The sequence below is a fragment of the Oncorhynchus nerka genome, linkage group LG9a, assembly GCF_034236695.1.
Source record: "Oncorhynchus nerka isolate Pitt River linkage group LG9a, Oner_Uvic_2.0, whole genome shotgun sequence".
Taxonomy (NCBI): domain Eukaryota; kingdom Metazoa; phylum Chordata; class Actinopteri; order Salmoniformes; family Salmonidae; genus Oncorhynchus; species Oncorhynchus nerka.
Window position 1 is genome coordinate 45608124 of NC_088404.1, and position 25929 is coordinate 45634052.

Sequence of the window (25929 nt, forward strand, 5' to 3'; positions counted from 1 at the left end):
GGCCTACGTCGTCGTCTCTATGGTGTGCGGTTAGGTGAAGTCTTGCTCCTTATGTTTGGAAGGAGAACAAAAGGCATTAAGGGGAATCTGAACTCAGATGCAGGTCTAAGCCAAAGAACGAGGCCTCATTTAAAGGCTTGCGTTTTTAACATCCCATAGCGGGGTGTAATAGAGCCTCCTATTGCGATTTGAACAACAGTTATGGGTTAAGAAATGTGATTCTCTTTCCAAGAGACTTTTGGTTTTCATTGCTGAAGATCAAATTTATCACAATTGAGCACACTATTCACTGTCGGACTATTCACTATTCAATGTCGGACTATTCACTATTCAATGTTGGAGTTGAGCTTCTCCACAGACTGCTGCTCTCTACCCATCTGCAGTACGTCTGTTTGACATAAACATCGAATTTAGAATATAATTAGAATAAGAATATACTAGAATGTGAACTAGTTATTCTAATTCTATGGGTTTTGATTGGATAGGACAGCGGACCCCAAAAACATGCCTTAGCACAGTGTGGTTGACCATAGAGAGGTGGAACATGCAGCTGTCACAGACGAATCAGTGGGATCGCCGCCACTCCACTCCCGAGCACGGGCCGCCCCACACCAAGAGCTCTACAGGCAGTCCTCACCCCTTCCTCATTTACCCTTCTCACACCCCCTTGTACCCCTTCACAGACCCCCATTCAGAGGCGACTGTGAGGGGGTTGAGTGGCTAGCTGCTGAAAAGCCCAAACGGTGGGTGCTGAGGTTTCCAAAGTTGTCACAGGCATGAACGTTTAGATATGAAACATGTCTTTATGTTATAGTTGTGGATTTCATGGTTTCTGGTGGTATGTGGAGGGAGTTGATTGCTTCCAGACACCAGGGAGGAAGAGTGAGAGGGAGAGTGAGGCCCTTAAGGGGAGTGGTCTCATGTGGGAAGACAGAGATGGGTTACCAATGCAAGCCCAATTGGGATTTCACAACCGCAGTTTAGGCGTGGAGAACAGTGTGAGTTCACTTCATACAAGACCTGTTGATCTCACTTTGCTCCCCATCCTATGTCCAACACAAAAATAACTTAAATATATCATTAGAGTGAGAGAAGCAGTGAAAACTGGGGGGTCTGGGGGGGTAATATAATATATTAGCATGAATATATACAGACAAAAAACGCACATATCATAGCATACCACAGGTTGTAGAGGGACCTACCATTTTGGGGGGGAGAATGACTGTGAGAACATCATAAGGTCAGACTTTTGAAAAAGGTGTTTTACTCCAAAATGTATGAAAATAAAATGATGCTGACATCTAAAATATAATTTCCCGCTCCAGAAATGAGCCCACTATAACATATTGGTCCATATTATCAGACAGGTGTGCTATTTAGCAATAAGCATCATCACCTGATGTAGCCCACCTGATGCACCATAGTGGCTATAAATATACAGGCTGAGGGTTGCCCATCTGCATTTATCCCATTGGGCTAATCATTAGCTAGAACTCATATTCTAAAGTCTAAACATTAGGCTCTTGTTGCTAGTTAGCACCATGTTGATTACTTGATACCTTCCACGGGCACTCAACCAACCAAGGATCATGTACTGTGAATATATTTTAGGCCTACCTGTTACAGCGGACCCTTGTTACATTTAGCCCTGGTCTTCCATATGCATTCAACGCCATTGGTGAGCGAATAAACCATGCTGCTGCTGAAAACTCAGGCTCTAAAAATGTGCATTTTAGCCAACTAATTTATTGGATTTAAGAAATAAGTGTAGCCTAGTAACACTAGAAAGCTCCGTGATCCTCCTCTTTTAACAGTGGCATTCAAAACTCCTTTGAAAAGTGTGTTTTCCTGCGACTGCATTAAGAATGTACAATGATGGGGCCTCCCGGCTGGCGCAGTGGTTAAGGGCGCTGTACTACCAGAGACTCTGGGTTCGCACCCAGGCTCTGTCGTAACCGGCCGCGACCGGGAGGTCCGTGGTGCGACGCACAATTGGCCTAGCGTCGTCCGGATTAGGGAGGGTTTGGCCGGTAGGGAAATCCTTGTCTCATCGCACACCAGCGACTCCTGTGGCGGGCCGGGCGCAGTGCGCGCTAACCAAGGTGTTTCCTCCGACACATTGGTGCAGCTGGCTTCCGGGTTGGATGGCGCTGTGTTAAGAAGCAGTGCGGCTTGGTTGGGTTGTGTATCGGAGGACGGATCACTATCAACCTTCGTCTCTCCCGAGCCCGTACGGGAGTTGTAGCGATGAGACAAGATAGTAGCTACTAAACAATTGGATTGGATTGGATTGGACAATTGGAAAAAGGGGTAAAATTACAAATTAAAAAAAGAATGTACAATAATGACTGGGTATGCATATTTCTCGCCCTGTGCGGCACTCGCCTCGAGATGAATAGGATTTTATCTCGTATAGAATACGATAGGCTGAACAATTGAATAGGTAAACTATTCTACTACAGTATGGGGTTGTCTGATTTTGCTGTTGTACTGGATTTCAGCTCTGCCCGGCTCTCATTTGGATCATAGGATCATAGACTCGGCCGGACACCGGCCCAATTTAACCCCTGTGTATATATTCTCTAGAGTGTGTTTTATGGACAGATACAGATACTCCCTATGCTCCCTCCACCTCGGTACACCTGAAAAAGCTCCCTCCACCTTCATCTACTTTACTCTCTGGTGGCCTTGTGATACATTTGGGCTCATGGCTTTTCCCCTCTCCCTGCGCTGGCCCCCTGGCTGTGCCTTCTGACCCAGTGTGACTCTGGTTCCATACGTGCTGTCACACCCCTGACACAGTCGCCGCACGCTCGTTTGGCTTCCCCACCACCTCCCCCAACCAGTTGTATTTATTTTATTTTTATTTCACCTTTAATTAACCAGGTAGGCTAGTTGAGAACAAGTTCTCATTTACAACTGGCCAAGATAAAGCAAAACAGTGCGACACAAACAACAACATAGAGTTACACATGCAATAAACAAACATACAGTCAAGAACACAATAGAAAAAAGTCTATATACAGTGTGTGCAAATGAGCTAAGATAAGGGAGGTAAGGCAATAAATAGGCCATAGTGGCAAATAATTACAGTTTAGAAATGACTGGAGTCATAGATGTGCAGAAGATGGAGTGATAGATGTAAATTACTGGAGTGATAGATGTGATAGATGTGCAGAAGATGGAGTGATAGATGTAAATTACTGGAGTGATAGATGTGCAGAAGATGGAGATAGATGTAAATTACTGTGATAGATGCAAAGATGAATGCAAAATAAATAAATAAATAACAGTATGGGGATGAGGTAGCTAGATTGGCAATTTACAGATGGGCTATGTACAGGTCCAGTGATCTGTGAGCTGCTTGGACAGATGGTGCTTAAAGTTAGTAAGGGAGGTATGAGTCTTCAGCTTCAGTGATTTTTGCAATTAGTTCCAGTCATTGGCAGCAGAGAACTAGAAGGAAAGGTCGGCCAAAGGAGGAATTGGCTTTAGGGGTGACCATATACCTGCTGGGGGTGAAATATACCTGCTGGATTGGGTGCTACGGGTGGGTGCTGCAATGGTGACCAGTGAGCTGAGATAAGGTGGGGATTTACCTAGCAAAAACTTAAAGACTTGGATTAGAGATGCTTAATGTGAGTCTGGAAGGAGAGTTTACAGTCTAACAAGACACCTAGGTATTTGTAGTTGTCCACATATTCTAAGTCAGAACCGTCCAGAATAGTGATGCTGGATGGGCGGGCAGGTGCGGGCAGTGATCATTTGAAGAGCATGCATTTAGTTTTACTTGCATTTAAGAGCAGTTGGAGGCCACGGAAGGAGAGTTGTATGGCATTGAAGCTCATCTGGAGGTTAATTAACACAGTGTCCAAAGAAGGGCCAGAAGTATACAGAATGGTGTCGTCTGCGTAGAGGTGGATCAGAGAATCACCAGCAGCAAGAGCCACATCATTGATGTATACAGAGAAAATAGTCGGCCCGTGAATTGAACCCCGTGGCACCCCCATAGACTGCCAGAGGTCCGTACAACAGGTCCCCCGATTTGACACACTGAACTCTGTCTGAGAAGTAGTTGGTGAACCAGGCGAGGCAGTCATTTGAGAAACTAAGGCTGTTGAGTCTGCCAATAAGAATGTGGTAATTGACAGTCGAAAGCCTTGGCCAGGTCAATGAATACAGATGCACAGTATTGTCTCTTATCAATGGTGGTTATGATATCGTTTAGGACCTTGAGCGTGGCTGAGGTGCACCCATGACCAGCTCGGAAACCAGATTGCAAAGCAGAGAAGGTACGGTGGGATGTGAAATGGTCGGTGATCTGTTTGTTAACTTGGCTTTCGAAGACCCTAGAAAGGCAGGGTAGGATATATATAGGTCTGTAGCAGTTTGGGTCTAGAGTGTCTCCCCCTTTGAAGAGGGGGATGACCGCGACAGCTTTCCAATCTATCTCAGAAGATAGTAATAGGGGTTGCAACAATTTCGGCTGATCATTTTAGAAAGAGAGGGTCCAGATTGTCTTGCCCTGCTGATTTGTAGGGGTCCAGATTTTGCAGCTCTTTCAGAACATCAGCTATCTGGTTTTGGGTGAAGGAGAAATGGGGGAGGCTTGGGCAAGTTGCTGTGGGGGGTACAGGGCTGTTGACCAGGGTCGGGGTGGCCAGGTGGAAAGCATGGCCAGCCATAGAAAAATGCTTATTGAAATTCTCAATTATTGTGGATTTATCGGTGGTGACAGTGTTTCCTAGCCTCAGTGCAGTGGGCAGCTGGGAGGAGGTGCTCTTATTCTCCATGGACTTTATAGTGTCCCAGAACTTTTTGGAGTTTGTGCTGCAGGATGCAAATTTCTGTTTGAAAAAACTAGCCTTTGCTTTCCTAACTACCTGTGTATATTGGTTCCTAACTTACCTGAAAAGTTGCATATCATGGGGGCTATTCAATGCTAATGCCGTACGCCACAGGATGTTTTTGAGCTGGTCAAGGGCAGTCAGGTCTGGAGTGAACCACGGGCTATATCTGTTCCTGGTTCAACATTTTGCTTATTTAAGATTGTGAGGAAAGCACTTTTAAAGAATAACCATGCATCTTCTATTGACGGAATGAGGTCAATATCCTTCCAGGATACCCGGGCCAGGTCGATTAGAAAGGCCTGCTTGTGTTTTAGGGAGTTTTGACAGTGATGAGGGTTGTTTGACCGCAGACCAATTACGGACGCAAGAAATGAGGCAGTGATCCTGAGATCCTGGTTGAAGACAGCAGAGGTGTATTTGGAGGGCAGGTAGGTTAGGATGATATCTATGTGCCTGTTTTTACGGATTTGGGGTTGTACCTGGTAGGTTCATTGATCATTTGTGTGAGATTGAGGGCATTAAGCTTAGGATGGCCGGGTGTTAAGCATGTCCCAGTTTAGGTCACCTAACAGCACAAGATAGATGGGGGCAATCAATTCACATATGGTGTCCAGGGCACAGCTGGGGGCAGAAGGTGGTCTATAGTAAGTGGCAACGGTTAGAGACTTGTTTCTGCAAAGGTGGATTTTTAAAAGTAGAAGCCCGAATTGTTTGGACACAGACCTGGATAGTAAAACAGAACTCTACAGTAGATTGCAACTCCGACCCCTTTGGCAGTTCTATCTTGTCGGAAAATGTTATAGTTATGGATTGAAATTTCATGGTTTTTGGTGGCCTTCCTAAGCCAGGATTCAGACACGGCTAGGACATCCGGGTTGGCAGCGTGTGCTAAAGCAGTGAATAAAACAAACTTAGGGAGGAGGCTTCTAATGTTAACATGGATGAAACCAAGGCTTTTTCGGATACAGAAGTAAACAAATGAGAGCGCCTGGGGAATGGGAGTAGAGCTAGGCACTGTAGGGCATGGCTTAACCTCTACATCACCAGAGGAGCAGAGGTGGAGTAGAATAAGGGTATGGCTAAAGGCTATAAGAAGTGTTTGTCTAGTACGTTCATAACAGAGAGTAAAAGGAGCAGGTTTTTGGGCGCGGTAGAATAGATTCAATGCATAATGTACAGACAAAGATATGGTAGGATATAAATACAGTGGAGGTAAACCTAGGCATTGAGTGATGATGAGAGAGGTATTGAGAGATCTATTGTCTCTAGAGACATCAATTAAACCAGGTGAGGTCACCGCATGTGTGGGAGGTGGGACAAGAGGGTTAGCTGAGGCATATTGAGCAGGGCTGGGCTCTGCTGGACTGGGCTCTACAGTGAAATAAGATAATAATCACTAACCAAAACAGCAATGGAGACATGGCGATTCAGATAGCTAGCGGGCCGGGGATAGCAGAAGGGCCTTAGAGGGACATCGCAACGGAAGAACTCTGTTGTAGCCCCCTCGTGCGGTTACGTCAGCAGACCAGTCATGATGGATCAGCAGGGGTCCGTGTAGTAAAAGGGTCCAGGCCAATTGGCAAAATATGTATAGTAGCCGAAGAATTTGACTGATTGACCACTTCAGCTAAAAGTCTGGTATGCTCTAGACAGCTATCGGGCCGCGGCTAGCAGGCTAGCAGATGGGCATTTAGGGAACGTTGCGACGGAGGAGCCTGTTGAAAAACCCTCTTGGGTGGATTACGTCGGTAGTCCAGTCGTGATGGATCGGCGGGGCTCCTTGTCGGCAGTAAAAGTGGTCCAGGCCAATTGGCAGAATAGGTATTGTAGCCCAAGGAGTTGCTGATGGACCTCTTCAGCTAGCCGGGAGATGGGTTTAGCATAGGCTAGCTCCAGGCTAATTGGTTCTTGTTTCGGGACAGGGATGTTAGCCAGGAGAAGCCAATCAGGATAGCAGCGAGCTAGCTGCAATGATCCAAGTGAAGAGGTTCAGCGCTTGCGGTAGGAATCCGGAAATATGCAGAAAGAGGAGTCCGATAAGCTCTGGGTTGTCTCACGCTGTGCAGACTGGCAGGAGTTGTCTGGGCTAAAGGTTAGCTGTTGACCGGTTCTAAAGTAAATAAAATAGCAGATCCATACCACATTGGGTGAGGCGGGTTGCAGGAGAGTATGTTGAAGTTGAGGTTAAGAAAAATACAAAAAATATGTGAAAAAATATATATATAAAGATATATACACGGCACATGACAACACGAAGACGCCTGACTGCTACACCATCTTGGAGAAGAAAATATATATATAAAGATATATACACGGCACACGACAACACGAAGACGCCTGACTGCTACACCATCTTGGAGAAGAAAAAATATATATATATATTTTTAAAAAGTGTCTCTCCTGCGCCCTTTGCACTGAAGTGTCTTGATTGCAGCCAGTCCAGCACTTCAGTAACCTGCTGTGCTTTGTGAATGATGATGTCTCTTCTACCACCATGCTTTTTATCTATGTTGGACCGCCAACCTGGCTGTCCAAGTCTGGAGCCATGTGCAATGTGACATCCGTCTGTAGAAAGTAGGTACCTTCTTGCATTTGTGATGTTTGAAAAGTGTGAATTGCACATTCAAAATGTTGTCTAGCATGCTGCATCGGAGCAGCAAAATGCACCAGAAAGGCATTGGTGAATTAGCCAAAGCTGTCTTGATAACTAGTCAACCCCAGAAGAGGAAGAGAAAGCACAGCACAAGCTTTTTGGTATTCCCATAACATTTCTTCTCTCAAGTATACAAGTCTAGTGAATTGCATAAACAGTTATGTAAATCCAGCTTGTGGTGTTTAACTCACATCGGAAGGACAGAGGAATATGTCTGCTTAGTGATAGGACAGGTTCTTAGTGAGTACAGTACATCATCTACATCTGTGTTTGAGTTGTGTGTCCCAGCTGCTAGAGGTGACTGTTAGCTTTAGAGAGACCAGGGGGTATTTCGAGAGTGTGTGGGGACGGGGTGGCGTGAACACATACCTCGCTCCACCTGTTGGCTTTCCAGCTGGGGCATCCCCGGGCTCGGCAGGCCTTTTGTGTCCGGGGACGTGACAGATGACTGCAGTGATCTTCCTCTATTCGGGTTTGGTTTGGGTAAACACAGGCTATCTCCCGCTCCTTGGTCCCACGGCCACAGCTCACAGAACACTAGAGAGAGAGCGACAGGGAGAGAAAAACATGTAAATGGCGGCAGTGCGTGTAGAGGTTCTACGGAAAGCTTTTCCAACGACATTTGTTGAAATAATGCTGATACCCGCTGCTCGGAGCCATGTTCTAAAATGTATATAAGTATCCAACACACTGCTTTGCTCAATATAGATGTCTACAGTGTATGAGATGGAGAAAAACGCTCTTGATTTGTTGCTGCATCTCATGGCCAAGTAAACAAGCTATAAACCACTTTTGGCCAAACTAATCATGACATGGATTCTTGTAAAGCATCCACTGAACATCCAGGTCTGAATGCAGTCCCGTCTTTAACCTGTAAACACTGAACATAGTGTAGGGCACAAACTAGAGAGAGAGACACACACACAAGCTTAGGAGAGAGAAGACTCACAGAGCTAAAATACCAGGATGCATACATATGGCTAGACAATCATCTGGTTTCAATAAGAAGCTGTACGATGCTTCAGGAAAGCTACAGAGAGAAAAAAAACTAAAGGAATAAAAAGCAGAGACCCTGATCAGACCCGGAGCCTTCATAAAGCCCCGTGCCTGAGATGACGGTCGGTTGGTAGATTAAAATATTCTACATTATTGCGTCTTCATGAGGCCAGACAGCAATTAGAGAGCCAACTATTTCTGCTCTGCTCTCAGTGAGAGAGGGAGTGAGCCCCCTTACACAAAGCCACTCCAAAATGGGGTATTGGAATAGAGTGCAACAAGACGAGGAGAACTCTCTTTTGTCTTTAGCATATTTTACAGCCCAGATAAACATAACATGCATTTCCCCTTAATTATGATGTCAGAATGTTGCATAACACCAAACCAAATGCCATGCATTTTCCTTCGTCAGGCCTCATGGTAAACTTGTGGTGGTTATAGTACACTATATTGGACTGACTGTGCTGTGATGGAACTATTTGAGGAAAATGTATTTGAGACAAGTAGACATACTGTAGTGAGTTCTAAGAAAAGCTGGTCCTTTTCTTTTGGACAACAGGAGCTGTAGGATCTGGAGAAGGAGTTTTTTTTTCATTACCGGAGGAGAAGCATTCTAGCACTCAGAGAGACACACGAGTGTACTCTAGTACCCAGTAACCCCTTCAAACGGAGGCATCTCCTGCTCTCTTCTCTTTACTGTGGTGCGGGCAGTGCTCGACACCACGCACACACACATCGTACACAGTGTAATTACCAAGGTATTTTAAACACAGGGCTTAGCTCGGGTGACAAGGAGACATCAAAGCTGCCCGCGTTGACTGGCTACTCCTAAACGTGGCAGACTCTCATACCCGCTGCACGCTCACTCAGAGATGATAACACTACTCCTTCCACTTCAGGCAGGAACAGAGACAGGCAAACATGTATGGGCGGGGGTAGCGGGGGGGGGGGGGGTTAGCCCCTCCTTACTGCTGTAAGAGAAGAAAAAAATAGAAAAATGAAAAAAAGCAGGAGGAAGAAAGAAACGCAGAGCCATAAGGGCCGCGCTCCTCCACTGAACTGTGTCTCCTGCCTGTTTAACGGCGGGGAGAAGACACTATATGGCAGCGTGCTCCTCCCTCTCCCCAGCCAGGCAGCCTCATCTGTCAACCATTAGTTAATCAGGGCGGGTAACGCACAAGGAGCGCAGAAAACTGGCCCAGCGCGTGTGACCCAGAGGACAGCTTCACCTCTGAGAGCAGAGCAGGAGGAGGGCAAGGACCCAGGGGACCGACGGTGTCCTCCACTCTGCACTCCACTGCCAGGCTCACTCTACTCAACACCTTCTCAGGTAAGTCGACTCTCCACTCAACTGCTCAAATGGCTTATCTGTGAATAGCTGCTGGTCTGCTAACTAACATACTAAGGTCAAAAGATGTGATTGAAAATGAGTAAATCAAATGAATATGACCGATGAAGGTTTTACAGGCTGGTAATGCATGAATAGTAACTGAGCACGGATGACTAAATGCAATGGTTTGAAATCCATTGTTTTATTAGTGGTGCTACTTCATTATGGCATGTGAGTAAAAATGTGTTTTACAGATATCACTGCTGCTTTTATCAACTTTTAACAAAGAGCAATGTTACTACAGTATCGACTACAGTGTGGGAATTTCTAACAAAATAGAGAATTAATGGGGTGGGGGGGGGCTCAAGGTCACATTCACAGAAAATGAATATGGAACACAAACCCTTAGCCACTAAAATGTAAGCATTTACTGTACTGTAAGTCACTTTGGATAAACATTCCTGCTACAGGTTGTATATATTATCATTATGAAAACGTTCCTGCTACAGGTTGTATATATTATCATTATGAAAACGTTCCTGCTCCTGGTTGTATATATTATCATTATGAAAACGTTCCTGCTACTGGTTGTATATATTATCATTATGAAAACGTTCCTGCTACTGGTTGTATATATTATCATTATGAAAACGTTCCTGCTACAGGTTGTATATATTATCATTATGAAAACGTTCCTGCTCCTGGTTGTATATATTATCATTATGAAAACGTTCCTGCTACTGGTTGTATATATTATCATTATGAAAACGTTCCTCCTTGAATATATTATCATTATGAAAACGTTCTGCTACTGGTTGTATATATTATCATTATGAAAACGTTCCTGCTACTGGTTGTATATATTATCATTATGAAAACGTTCCTGCTTATGAAAACGTTCTGGTTGTATATATTATCATTATGAAAACGTTCCTGCTACTGGTTGTATATATTATCATTATGAAAACGTTCCTGCTACAGGTTGAATATATTATCATTATGAAAACGTTCCTGCTACTGGTTGTATATATTATCATTATGAAAACGTTCCTGCTACAGGTTGAATATATTATCATATTATCATTATGAAAACGTTCCTGCTACTGGTTGTATATATTATCATTATGAAAACGTTCCTGCTATATATTATCATTATGAAAACGTTCCTGCTACAGGTTGAATATATTATCATTATGAAAACGTTCCTGCTACTGGTTGTATATATTATCATTAAGAAAACGTTCCTGCTACTGGTTGTATATATTATCATTATGAAAACATTCCTGCTACAGGTTGTATATATTATCATTATGAAAACGTTCCTGCTACAGGTTGTATATATTATCATTATGAAAACGTTCCTGCTACTGGTTGTATATATTATCATTATGAAAACGTTCCTGCTACAGGTTGTATATATTATCATTATGAAAACGTTCCTGCTACTGGTTGTATATATTATCATTATGAAAACGCGCTCCTGCATACGTTGGGTTGTATATATTATCATTATGAAAACGTTCGCTCCTGTATATATTATCATTATGAAAACGTTCAGGTTGAATATATTATCATTATGAAAACGTTCATTATGAAAACGCTTGCATTATGAAAACGGTTGTATATATTATCATTAAGAAAACGTTCCTGCTACTGGTTGTATATATTATCATTATGAAAACGTTCCTGCTACAGGTTGTATATATTATCATTATGAAAACTTTCTTGAAGAGAAAAAACAATCCGCATGAAAAAATTACTTTTCAAGACAGATTTGCCCTCCCAAGTTGTAACAGCAATTCGTTTCACATGATTGGGTGGGTTAATTCTAGTATCAGCCAGTGACATTCATCTGGAAATAATATGGATTACTATAGTAGACAGAATGGGATTGTTGCCTGAAAGCGACCACAGTAACATAGCTGTGGTTTTGTTTAACAACGTTTTTCAACCAGAACGGGAGATGTATTAGGCAGAAAGACATAGGCAATGTTTAACCATGTACTGCATTGTGATAACAGCTAACAGCTAAGCTGCTTGTGCTTGTTCTGCTTCTTTCCACTGCTTTCCTGCTTTTCTAGTGTTTAAGGGTTCTGGAACAGTTGACTTAATCGATTGCCAAACCAAACCAAATCCAGCTATTTCATGTTTATTCTGTGTGGCATAAAGAATATACTAGAAAACAGCATGTAGCCCTTGAAGTTAAATAGACAGAGCTGCCTTTCTTCAAAAAAACAATTATCACAAATGTTACTTTAATAGACTATGGTAGACTATATTGAAATGTAACCCGCATCAAATATATGGACAGGTTATCTTTTACATTGTTCTATGGTATTGATAAGAGCATGTCTTTGTCTAGGATTGGCAGGCTGCAGTCGCGGGATGACTCCGCCCATTCCATCCCAGAGGACAGGTAAGCCAATGGCATTGAGAGACCACGCTATTGGGTAACCTATGAGACCATTATCTGTTGTTCAGCCTATATCACTATGCCACAGCATATGCAACTTTAACAAAAAGAACAGAGAAGTCCCTACAGAACAACTAACTTTAAATTAGTAGTTCACTTCAAAAGCTTGTCAGATGTTTTCAAACCTCAAAAGGCACCGTAAAATTTCCCAAATGTTCGTAAGTATCTGTTTTCCATTCATTTTGGGTTGAAAAATATAGCTCGATGTGCAAAATAAATTACTTAGGTTGTGGACTAAGGGTGTGGCATTTAGAAATGGTTTATTTATATTTCATGCTGTCCACTCTGACTTAAAACCAGTATAGGGATGTACAGTTGAAGTCGGAAGTTTACATACAATTTAGCCAAATACATTTAAACTCAGTTTTTCACAATTCCTGACATTTAATCCTAGTAAACATTCCCTGTTTTAGGTAAATTAGGATTGCCACTTTATTTTAAGATTATGAAATGTCAGAATAATAGTAGAGAAAATGATTTATTTCAACTTTTATTTCTTTTTCCCAGTGGGTCAGAAGTTTACATACACTCAATTAGTATTTGGTAGCATTGCCTTTAAATAGTTTAACTTGGGTCAAACGTTTCAGGTAGCCTTCCACAAGCTCCCACGATAAGTTGGGTAAATTTTGGCCCATTCCTCCTGACAGAGCTGGTGTAGGCCTCCTTGCTCGCACAAGCTTTTTCAGTTCTGCCATCAAATATTCTATAGGATTGAAGTCAGGGCTTTGTGATGGCCACTCCAATACCTTGCCTTTGTTGTCCTTAAGCCATTTTGCCACAACTTTGGAAGGATGCTTGGGGTCATTGTCCAATTGGAAGACCCATTTGCGACCAAGCTTTAACTTCCTGACTGATGTCTTGAGATGTTGCTTCAATATATCCACAGACTTTTCCTGCCTCATGATGCCATCTATTTGTGAAGTGCACCAGTCCCTCCTGCAGCAAGCACCCCCACAACATGATGCTGCCACCCCCGTGCTTCACGGTTGGGATGGTGTTCTTCGGCTTGCAAGCCTCCCCCTCTTCCTCCAAACATAACGAAGATCATTATGGACAAAGAGTTCTATTTTTGTTTCATCAGACCAGAGGACATTTCTCCAAAAAGTACGATCTTCGTCCCCATGTGCAGTTGCAAACCGTAGTCTGGCTTTTTTATGGCGGTTTTGGAGCAGTGGCTTCTTCCATGCTAAGTGGCCTTTCAGGTTATGTCGATATAGGGCCCGTTTTACTGTGGATATAGATACTTTTGTACCTGTTTCCTCCAGCATCTTCACAATGTCCTTTCTCCAGGAGACAGAATGCGTCTCCTTCCTGAGCGTTATGACGGCTGCGTGGTCCCATGGTGTTTATACTTGCGTACTATTGTTTGTAAAAATGAACGTGCCACCTTCAGGCATTTGGAAATTGCTCCCAAGGATGAACCAGACTTGTGGAGGTCTACAATTTTTTTTCTGAGGTCTTGGCTGATTTCTTTAGATTTTTTCATGATGTCAAGCAAAGAAGCACTGAGTTTGAAGGTAGGCCTTGGAATACAGGTACACCTCCAATTGACTCAAATGATGTCAATTAGCCTATCAGAAGCGTCTAAAGCCATGACATTTTCTGGAATTTTCCAAGCTGTTTAGAAGGCAGAGTCAACTTAGTGTATGTAAACTTCTGACCCACTGGAATTGTGATACAGTGACTTATAAGTGAAATAATCTGTCGGTAAACAATTGTTGGAAAAATTAAGTGTGTCATGCACAACGTAGATGTCCTAACCGACTTGCCAAAACTATAGTTTGTTCACAAGAAATGTGTGGTTGAGTGGTTGAAAAACAAGTTTTAATGAATCCAACCAAAGTGCATGTAAACTTCCGATTTCAACTGTACCTATTTACTGCAATTCAATAAATTGTGTTCAAATTGTGGTACAAAATGTAAAGATTGAAAGAGTACATAGAAAAGGAAATAATGTCATAAAAAAAATCTGTAATATTGGAACAGACACTGGATCAGATTACTGGTACTGAAGTCTTCTGCCTTCAACTTCACAGGTGGATTTTGAAGTCCACAAGTGTAATGTTTAGTAGAGGTGGACTTAACGTGGGTTAATAGCACCTGTAGTGTGGGAGCAGACTTTTCCCCCTAGTATTTATCCTATATTCCTGAGTTCTAACAAATACCATCTCTCAGAACATGAGAGTGCCAAGGCTGAATTCCTATCACATTGTGCTCACAGCGCAACTGGAATGGTAATACCAAGCACATGATAACCATAGTGACAGTACACTGTCTCTTCAAAAGGGGATCAGAGCTGACCTGAACGAAGAACAAACTCACGATTGTGTGAAGATTGTCCAGAATATTACAATCTGTTCTGGCAAACAGATACCCAAATACTCTTTATAGTAATTGGCAACAACTTCTTGAAAAAGATGGTCATCTCAGCCCTATTGAAGATAATCAAGGTTTATGATCTTCCTAACAATGCAATATGTACACATTTCCCCAGGGCCAAGAAATATCAGTGAACAAATACACTAAGAGATAGTAATACTATGATCTCATTACAGCTTTGTCAGTGTCACTGTGGGGAAAAGAAGATGTTTGCGGAGCTCAGAGGGTAAGACATACGCCAGTGAGCTATCACAGGCTGCTTTTACTGTTCAAGGTCCTGTTTTGCAGGGAAGTTTCAAAGACAGAAGTCAAAACCACACATGTTGTCGACGTGGGAACAGCTGGTAAGGGCAGAGCGTTGTGGTGCGGAGGAATGTTAGAGTCATAGATCTTTCATCCTCATGGCCAAAATAGCCACACACAGGCCTGATCATCTCCATGCATAGGAAGAAACACTAACCAACACAAATACAGTCCAATCCAACCCTGGTCAATGTGGTCCAAATCTTGCATCCAGAAATCCTTAGATAATTACTACATGAATAAGTAGGTTATATTTATTCAAATTAACTGGTATTAACTCACAAATAGGATTCCTTCACAAAACAGTTGGTACAAACCAATGACATAAGTACAGTGGGTCAAAAAAGTATTTAGTCAGCCACCAATTGTGCAAGTTCTCCCACTTAAAAAGATGAGAGAGGCCTGTAATTTTCACCATAGGTACACTTCAACTATGACAGACAAAATGAGAAAAAAATCCAGAAAATCACATTGTAGGATTTTTAATGAATATATTTGCAAATTATGGTGGAAAATTAGTATTTGGTCAATAACAAAAGTTTCTCAATACTTTGTTATATACCCTTTGTTGGCAATGACAGAGGTCAAACGTTTTCTGTAAGTCTTCACAAGGTTTTCACACACTGTTGCTGGTATTTTGGCCCATTCCTCCATGCAGAGCTCCTCTAGAGCAGTGATGTTTTAGGGCTGTTGCTGGGCAACACGGACATTCAACTCACTCCAAAGATTTTCTATAGGATTGAGATCTGGAGACTGGCTAGGCCACTCCAGGACCTTGAAATGCTTCTTACGAAGCCACTCCTTTGTTGCCCGGGCGGTGTGTTTGGGATCATTGTCATGCTGAAAGACCCAGCCACGTTTCATCTTCAATGCCCTTGCTGATGGAAGGAGGTTTTCACTCAGTCCTCCTGGTCCCTTTGTAGAAAAACAGCCCCAAAGCATGATGTTTCCACCCCCATGCTTCACAGTAGGTATGGTGTTCTTTGGATGCAACTCAGCATTCTTTGTCCTCCAAACACGACGAGTTGAGTTTTTACCAAAAAGTTATATTTTGGTTTCATCTGACCATATGACATTCTCCCAATCTTCTTCTGGATCATCCAAATGCTCTCTAGCAAACTTCAGACGGGCCTGGACATATACTGGCTTAAGCAGGGAGACACATCTGGCACTGCAGGATTTGAGTCCCTGGCGGCGTAGTGTGTTACTGATGGTAGGCTTTGTTACGTTGGTCCCAGCTCTCTGCAGGTCATTCACTAGGTCCCCCCGTGTGGTTCTGGGATTTTTGCTCACCGTTCTTGTGATCATTTTGACCCCACGGGGTGAGATCTTGCGTGGAGCCCCAGATCGAGGGAGATTATCAGTGGTCTTGTATGTCTTCCATTTCCTAATAATTGCTCCCACAGTTGATTTCTTCAAACCAAGCTGCTTACATATTGCAGATTCAGTCTTCCCAGTCTGGTGCAGGTCTACAATTTTGTTTCTGGTGTCCTTTGACAGCTCTTTGGTCTTGGCCATAGTGGAGTTTGGAGTGTGACTGTTTGAGGTTGTGGACAGGTGTCTTTTATACTGATAACAAGTTCAAACAGGTGCCATTAATACAGGTAACGAGTGGAGGACAGAGGATCCTCTTAAAGAAGAAGTTACAGGTCTGTGAGAGCCAGAAATCTTGCTTGTTTGTAGGTGACCAAATACTTGTTTGTAGGTGACCAAATACAAATACCATAATTTGCAAATAAATTCATTAAAAATCCTACAATGTGATTTTCTGGATTTTTTTCTCTCATTTTGTCTGTCATTGTTGAAGTGTACCTTGAAGTGGGAGAACTTGCACAATTGGTGGCTGACTAAATACTTTTTTGCCCCACTGTATATTTAGGTACCAAAAAAGTCAAAATAGGGACTTTTCTATAATGGTCCTTCTACGAAAAAAATCCCTTTTGCTTTCCTTTGATATTTTTAGTAGGAATTGTACACCAATATTGAATTTTAAAAGCATGGTATATTAAATTAAGTACCCTTCAATATAGACCACATGGAGACTTCAATAAATATTATTTTGTATATGAACAAAGACTTGCTGTCCCTCGGTGCACCCTGTGACCTTTATGCAGATTTGAATCCTCTTAATATATCATTGTAAAGCCCTAGTTAATTTGTTGCTTTGACAATGCCATTTGTGAACATTATAATTGATTTCATGTCATTAATGATTAATTGTAAGGGGGGAAAAACCTGTCCCAAATTTTAAGGTCAACCCTGTTACGTGAACGGAACTCTCGTTTTAATATAGTGAAACTATTCCTTTTTTTTGTTCAAAGTTAATTTGTGGAATTTCTTTCCTTCTTAATGTGTTTGAGCCAATCAGTTGTGTTGTGACAACGTAGGGGTGTTATACAGAAGATAGCCCTATTTGATAAAAGACCAAGTCCATATTATGGTAAGAACAGCTCAAATAAGAGAAATGACAGTCCATCATTACTTTAAGACATGAAGGACAGTCAATCCTGAATATTGTAAGAACTTTGAAAGTTTCTTCAAATGCAGTCGCCATCAAGTGATGAAACTGGCTCTCATGAGGACCGACACAGGAAAGGAAGACCTAGAGTTACCTCTGCTACAGAGGATAAGTTCTTTAGAGTTAACTGCACCTCAGATTGCAACCCAAATAAATGCTTTACAGTTTAAGTAACAGACACATCTCAACATCAACTGTTCAGAGGAGACTGTGTGAATCAGGCCTTCATGGTAGAATTACTGCAAAGAAACCACTACTAAAGGACACCAATAAGAAAAAGAGACTTGTTTGGGCCAAGAAACACAAGCAATGGACATTAGACCGGTGGAAATCTGTCCTTTGGTCTGATGAGTCCAAATTTGAGATTTTTGGTTCCAACAGCCATGTCTTTGTGAGACGCGGAGATCATCCGTCACCTATCTGCATGTGTGGTTCCCACTGTGAAGCATAGTGATGGTGTGGGTTGCTTTGCTGGTGACACTGTCTGATTTATTTAGAATTCAAGGCACACTTAACCACCATGGCTACCACAGCATTCTGCAGCGATACACCATCGCATCTGGTTTGCGCTTAGTGGGAATATCACATGTTTTTCAACAGGACAATGACCCAACACACCTCCAGGCTGTGTAAGGACTATTTTACCAAGAAGGAGAGTGATGGATCAGATGACCTGGCCTCCACAATCACCCAAACTCAACCCAATTGAGATGGTTTGGGATGAGTTGAACCGCAGAGTGAAGGAAAAACAGCCACCAAGTGCTCAGTATATGTGGGAACTCTTTCAAAATGGTTGGAAAAGCATTCAAGCTGAAGCTGGTTGAGAGAATGCCAAGAGTGTGCAAATCTGTCATCAAGGAAAAATGTGGCTACTTTGAAGAATCTAATCTATTTGTTTAATGCTTTTTGGGTTACTACATGATTCCATATGTGTTCTTTTATAGTGTTGATTTCTTCAGTATTATTCTACAGACAATTTTGTAGAAAATAATAAAAAAGAAAAGAAAAACCCTTGAATGAGTAGGTGTGTACAAACTTTTGACTGTTACGGTTAACCTTTGTACTTTATTTTGTACTTCATTTTGCACTTAATAGGCACTATTGTTGGGTGATATGGCCAAAATATCATATCACAATATTTTCTTATTTTTGAAGGTATGACAGTATTTTATGTTTTTGAATAATACAAGTTATTTATATGCTTCATGGGTAGCGCATGACCCTAGGTTGCTAACAATTACCTTCTAAGTGGTTTTAATGGGTCTTTCTCTCTTCTGATTGTTTTATCAATCAAACTTCAAGCAAAGATTATTTAAAGCATTTGCATACATTTCTGCATTTACTTTACTCATTTGCTATAATTTCAAAATGCCCTATTTTGTGAAAAGGTACATTTTCCTTTATCAGAACAATTATTATTCTTTATGATCATGTATTTTGAATGGATTCAATGGCAGTTCTTACTTTTGCCACAAGGGGCGGTGTGTCGACTAAGGAGCTTTTGGCACCTGCACTGCCTCACAGGCAAGATTCATGGCATATATACGTCACCAACGCTGCCTCAGGCACTACCTGTCGCACACAAGTACATGCGCATCCGAATCTGTTGCTAGAAATGAGCAGTTCTTACCTGTTAGCAGTCCCTTACCGGTAAGAACGGAAGATTGCCATAATTTTTCATCACTACATTTAACAAACCAAACATTATCTTTTTAACATTTTATTTTTTACCCCTTTGGTAGTTATAGTCTTGTTCCATCGCTGCAACTCCCGTACGGACTCGGGAGAGGCGAAGGTCGAGAGCCATGCGTCTTCCGAAACATGACCTTGCCAAGTAGCACTGTTTCTTGGCACACTGGTCGCCAGCCGCATCAATGTGTCGGAGGAAACACCGTACAACTACCGACCTAAGTTAGCGTGCATGTGCCCGGCCCTCCACAAGGGATCGCTAGAGTGCTATGGGACAAGGACATCCCAGCCAGGCAAACCCTCCCCTAACTTGGACGACGGTGGGCCAATTGTGGGCCGCCGCATGGGTCTCCTAGCAGCGGCCAGCTGCAAGACAGCCTGGGATCGAACCCGGGTCTGTAGTGACGCCTCGAGCACTGCAGTGCCTTAGAATGCTGTGCCACTCGGGAGGCCAACAAACCAAACATTGAAAAAAACGTTAGATAAGGAAAAGTACAAATCCAATCCGGTATATAGTAAAATGCGGTTTACTGCCGAGACCTAATAGGTACTTACTAGTCAGTTTTCTTATTTAAGTTCTTGGGATAGGAAAACATGTTTCTATTAAGTTGACCATGTGCTCTTCAGAATGTTAAAATGAGGTGAAATACAACTTTTTTCACCATGATACCAAGTTAATTGTGTGGTATGACCCACCTACAGTCATGTTGGGATCACCATGGAGTTCACTGTCAGGGTAATGATGATTGAAAAGAATATTGCAATGTCTAAACAAGTCTAGCTCTGTGTTAACAAAGTTAACAAAATGTCCACTACAGGAGCTTCAGGCGGCTTGTGATGGAAAATTAAAATAGTCAACTAAAATCAAATGCGTAATCTTCCGATGTTGCCAAACTGTGCCTCTGCCATGGTCAGAAACTCAAATAAACAACCCAAAAAGAGGGCATATTTAGTTTTCCCAACACAATTCCCTTTTTAAGTCAACACCACTCGGGACAGAAACTGAGCAACCATAAGTCAACTTTTGGAATGACAAAAAACGACCAGTTTTTCAGCCTGCCCAAACATTCACCTGGAACCAATTTCCATTTCCATGTTCCATTCCAGAAAACATCCATTGGTGCTCAATTGAGCAAACCACTGCTGTCTCGTAAAGTTATGCCAGGCTATGGGAGTGAACATGCTTCCTGACAGCCACACTAAAAAGAGGAACAGGCGTGAGGTTCTACATTTACATTTTAGCGCAGGATCTCCAAGGGTCCCTATTTCTGGCAAATTCTATCCTTCCAAATTCCATCCAGCCAATTATTCTTACTCAACGCCGGTTTACTTTGGGTCTGTCAAAACCCCAAACTCTAGCCTAATTTATTGTAGAGACGAGCTCGCAAGCCAAAGAGAAGGAGCGCTTTCACAGCCAAGCTCGCATTCTTTTTTGGCCTGGTTCGTCCTGGTCCTGATAATGGAATTAAACCGCAAAAAAACAACGACGTTTACCTTGCGTTTCAACCAAAAAGCTACAGTCCAGTTTTCAGTCAAAGGGTGACATTTCCCTCAAATAGACAAGAAAAATGTGAAAGTGTTGCATGTTCATCGTGGGACGATCCCATTGTTGTTAGAGGTCTTTGTACTTTAGAGGTGGTTGAACGTCAACACCTGGTCTGTGTGTGTCTCATTAACACATTCCTCTAAGATGAACACTCTGTTTACACCGCTAGCTTTTATGGGGGCGTTATGGGAGTGATGTTGTTGTGTGTCGCTGGTGTGTTTACCAAGCCTGCTATGCTATCTCCCTTTGATTCCATCTACCCCCACTACAGCAGTCTTTGAAGATGTGCAACAAAGTTCAGTCTGCAGCTGGGCTCAGCGGACTCAAAAAGTGTCTTTTAACCTGAAGAATGACTATGTGTCCTCAACAGTAAAATAGCAGTGACTACAAAGTCAAAAGAAAACTATTAATCCTGTGTTTGGAACACATCAGATATAATATTTGCCCACCAATGACTGCCTCACAGACTTCAGCACTGTATATTTTTAAGAACCTAGAGCCTTTGAAATGGGCTTGCAATTTACTCGGGCGAATACGACGCTGTAGGACGATATGGGAGGAGAACTGAACGTTGCGCAATGTGAACTTCATATAAAGGGTAATACACTGACGTCTATTGTATAAAGGGTAATACACTGACGTCTATTGTATAAAGGGTAATACACTGACGTCTATTGTATAAAGGGTAATACACTGACGCCTATTGTATAAAGGGTAAAACACTGACGCCTATTGTATAAAGGGTAATACACTGACGTCTATTGTATAAAGGGTAATACACTGACGTCTATTGTATAAAGGGTAATACACTGACGCCTATTGTATAAAGGGTAATACACTGACGCCTATTGTATAAAGGGTAATACACTGACGCCTATTGTATAAAGGGTAATACACTGACGCCTATTGTATAAAGGGTAATACACTGACGTCTATTGTATAAAGGGTAATACACTGACGTCTATTGTATAAAGGGTAATACACTGACGCCTATTGTATAAAGGGTAATACACTGACGTCTATTGTATAAAGGGTAAAACACTGACGCCTATTGTATAAAGGGTAATACACTGACGCCTATTGTATAAAGGGTAATACATGACGTCTATTGTATAAAGGGTAAAACACTGACGCCTATTGTATAAAGGGTAATACACTGACGTCTATTGTATAAAGGGTAATACACTGACGTCTATTGTATAAAGGGTAATACACTGACGCCTATTGTATAAAGGGTAATACACTGACGCCTATTGTATAAAGGGTAATACACTGACGCCTATTGTATAAAGGGTAATACACTGACGCCTATTGTATAAAGGGTAATACACTGACGTCTATTGTATAAAGGGTAATACACTGACGTCTATTGTATAAAGGGTAATACACTGACGCCTATTGTATAAAGGGTAATACACTGACGTCTATTGTATAAAGGGTAAAACACTGACGCCTATTGTATAAAGGGTAATACACTGACGCCTATTGTATAAAGGGTAATACACTGACGTCTATTGTATAAAGGGTAATACACTGACGCCTATTGTATAAAGGGTAATACACTGACGTCTATTGTATAAAGGGTAAAACACTGACGCCTATTGTATAAAGGGTAATACACTGACGCCTATTGTATAAAGGGTAATACACTGACGTCTATTGTATAAAGGGTAATACACTGACGTCTATTGTATAAAGGGTAATACACTGACGCCTATTGTATAAAGGGTAATACACTGACGTCTATTGTATAAAGGGTAAAACACTGACGCCTATTGTATAAAGGGTAATACACTGACGCCTATTGTATAAAGGGTAATACACTGACGCCTATTGTATAAAGGGTAATACACTGACGTCTATTGTATAAAGGGTAAAACACTGACTCCTATTGTATAAAGGGTAATACACTGACGCCTATTGTATAAAGGGTAATACACTGACGCCTATTGTATAAAGGGTAATACACTGACACCTATTGTATAAAGGGTAATACACTGACGCCTATTGTATAAAGGGTGAAACACTGACGTCTATTGTATAAAGGGTAATACACTGACATCTATTGTATAAAGGGTAATACACTGACGCCTATTGTATAAAGGGTAATACACTGACGCCTATTGTGTAAAGGGTAATACACTGACGTCTATTGTGTAAAGGGTAATACACTGACGCCTATTGTATAAAGGGTAATACACTGACGTCTATTGTGTAAAGGGTAATACACTGACGCCTATTGTATAAAGGGTAATACACTGACGTCTATTGTATAAAGGGTAATACACTGACGCCTATTGTATAAAGGGTAATACACTGACGCCTATTGTATAAAGGGTAATACACTGACGTCTATTGTATAAAGGGTAATACACTGACGCCTATTGTATAAAGGGTAATACACTGACGCCTATTGTATAAAGGGTAATACACTGACGCCTATTGTATAAAGGGTAATACACTGACGCCTATTGTATAAAGGGTAATACACTGACGTCTATTGTATAAAGGGTAATACACTGAGTCCACATCAGAAAGCAGAGCTGTCGAGTGCCTATGGTAAGATGTGAGGTGAAACGTGATAAGCCCTACTTTCAAGGGAGATCTGTTACTTTGAGTAGGTTACCATGCTCTTCTAGGACACTTCATCCATCAAACTCTTTCCCACTAAACCAAGTTTGAAAAAAAAAGAAAAAAAAAGAGTGAGTTTAATACAGTCCAACTCCCAAGGTACAGTACATCAACCTGATAGCCACCAACAGACCCCAACTTGAATCATCCCATCACGTCTCCGGGAAAGACGAGGTGAGAGGAACATGCATTTAAGTCCAATTTCAGAGAGGATTCACCACCCCATAAGCTTTTAGCGACCTTCTCTCAGATGTGTTGCAATGCCAGTTGAGAAAAAGCAGGCGCTCTTCAGAGGGGACCTGTTCCCGATCATTAGAAGAGCCAGGGAAAGCCTGGGTTAAACGCTTCCAGATCTTTACCCTACATCTCTCATTTTATCCCCCTGATTTCATCCTCAGCTGAAACACCAGCGAAACAAATATCTGCCTAATCTAGTCACTTCCACTCTCTTGCTCTTTCTCCCCTTTCTCTGCTCTGTATCCAGAGATTCTTTGTGGTTGCGAGGAAACTCCTGCTCTCAAAGGTTTGGCCCATTTTATGTCATCGCCCTCCCTCACTGAGACTGCATTAGCGGTTATGTCTATATGAGTGAATTCAGAGGACTAGGCCACATACAGTAGAGCCGACTATATATCACGACTATATGACGTCGACCGTGCTCAATGGCAGATGTCCATAAAGAAAGTAGGGTCACTGGTTTACATAAAATACTTTCTCCACCATTGATGTTTCATGTTTATTCTCCATATGCAACATATACATATCGTGTCTATTTCTCTTTCAGTCAAACATGTCAAGATATGCTTGTTTTGCTAGTCAGTCTGGGATAAAAACAAATCAATCTTTGTATGCAAGACATGTCTTTTGTTGGTAATTTGTTTCTAAAGAGGCCTGGCAGCATAATTTAATTGCTCTCTAAATTGCAATAAATTGGAAGAAAGAAAAGCTTGGACACATAAATGTTGGCGAAGAGCATCATGCTATTATTACAGTTGTTTTGGAATGAAATCCCACGCCAAAATCACATTACTTTGATTTGAAACAGACAGGAAATTGAATAATGGAGAAACTTTTTTTTTTTTTTCTCTATTTCTCTTCTTTCAATATATATGTTATTCTCCATGTTTTCCCAACTCTTTGGCCTTCTGATACAGACTTTACTGCTGCTGTCAAAGCTCTACTCATGTCCAAAGATGTTGCCTCAGAAAACATCTGAAAGCAGCATCTGGTTTGATGTCTCCAAAGCCTCCTGGACAAGCCAAAATCTACAAGATACAGCAATCAACTATTGACCAATACAACTAATGAATTGCATCATTTGGTTTGATTTAACATCAAATAAACAATCCCCAAAGGGCCCACATGTAACATTAGCCGCTTGCTCTGGTTTCAAACCTAAGCTATGACAAGAACCATGCTTGAAGAACTGGGGCCGAGGGAACCTCGGAGTCTCCAGGTCCTAGCTAGTTCCAGTTGCTAGACTGGCATATGGGCTGGATCAGGAAACACAAGCTCAATGATGTCATGACCATCTGACCCCAGGGTGACAGGTTTGGGGAATTTGTCTGCAAGTGGCCTCAGGCCAAAGTCAAGTATGTCTATGTTGTGCATGTGGATTTCATTTGAACCAATGCGATCTCTCCAACCTAGATTGCTCTCCTTGGGAACCCTCACTCACAGCAGGAAATGGTTTTCATTAGCAACAAAATAGGCATAAATTACTCAAATGTTTGCCAATTCATCACACACTGCATTATTGTTGGTTAATGTTGCTTCACACACATTTTTTTGCAAACGTTTTTTAAAACAATCATCATTACTTCAAATGTTTACATTGTTGCTAATCTGTTTTGTGTGGAACTTTACTGCTCATAAACTGTTTGACCACCAAAATCTGTGCAATAAATTTCTATGATTTTCAGTCTTTGGTGAGTCATTCTCTTCGGTATCATTTAATGCTTACATGACTTGATTGTTAAATGGGATAAACCCTGACTGAAGAATGCCACGAGACACCCTAATTATCTCGCCAGGTAAGTCCATGACGAGGTTTAACCCATACAACTGCCACTTGAGAAAACAAACCCCTTTGTGAAGCATGGCGACATACTGTATATACATAGCCACAAAGGCTACAGGAATTCCATATGGAGCCATCTGTAGTCCAGCATCTAACTCATTCATGACTGTTTGTTACCGAATACTGTCTCAATGATTGAAAACGCTAATCACTGCGAAAACACAAGTCGTTACCATAGCTTAATAAAGTACAACATTATTTGAGATCACTGACCAGGTCTCTCTTGAAAAATAGATTTTTATCTCAATGAGAAAAACCTGTATAAACAAAGGATAAATACAAATCAATTAAAAAAATTAAATAAAAAAGTGAAGGGCCACCCCTCAAAGTAAGGTAAGGTTCAATTATGACAACCACAAGAATTATTTCAGGAAATCCGAAAGCTCCAACGCCATGCTATTTCCTCTTGCTCACCAGACAGACCATAAGGCTCTAATAAACGTGGCGTCTCAACAGGACACCCCTTGATACAGGACTTTCT

General features: G+C 41.8%; 1 protein-coding gene and 1 long non-coding RNA gene across 2 annotated transcripts in view; one reads left to right on the forward strand and one right to left on the reverse strand.

Annotated features, from left to right (window-relative positions):
* LOC115134406 (A disintegrin and metalloproteinase with thrombospondin motifs 20-like) overlaps positions 1-25929 on the reverse strand; it is a 139354-nt gene that overhangs the window by 19100 nt on the left and 94325 nt on the right. The window contains exon 28 of the mRNA XM_029668339.2: positions 7873-8040. Within this exon, the coding sequence (XP_029524199.2) occupies positions 7873-8040 (168 nt within the window). The remainder of the gene's footprint in view (positions 1-7872; positions 8041-25929) is intronic.
* LOC115134407 (uncharacterized) lies at positions 9550-25289 on the forward strand. The gene is made up of 4 exons (XR_003864330.2): positions 9550-9829; positions 12192-12245; positions 14858-14907; positions 24523-25289. It is a non-coding gene; the product is annotated as an uncharacterized LOC115134407 (long non-coding RNA).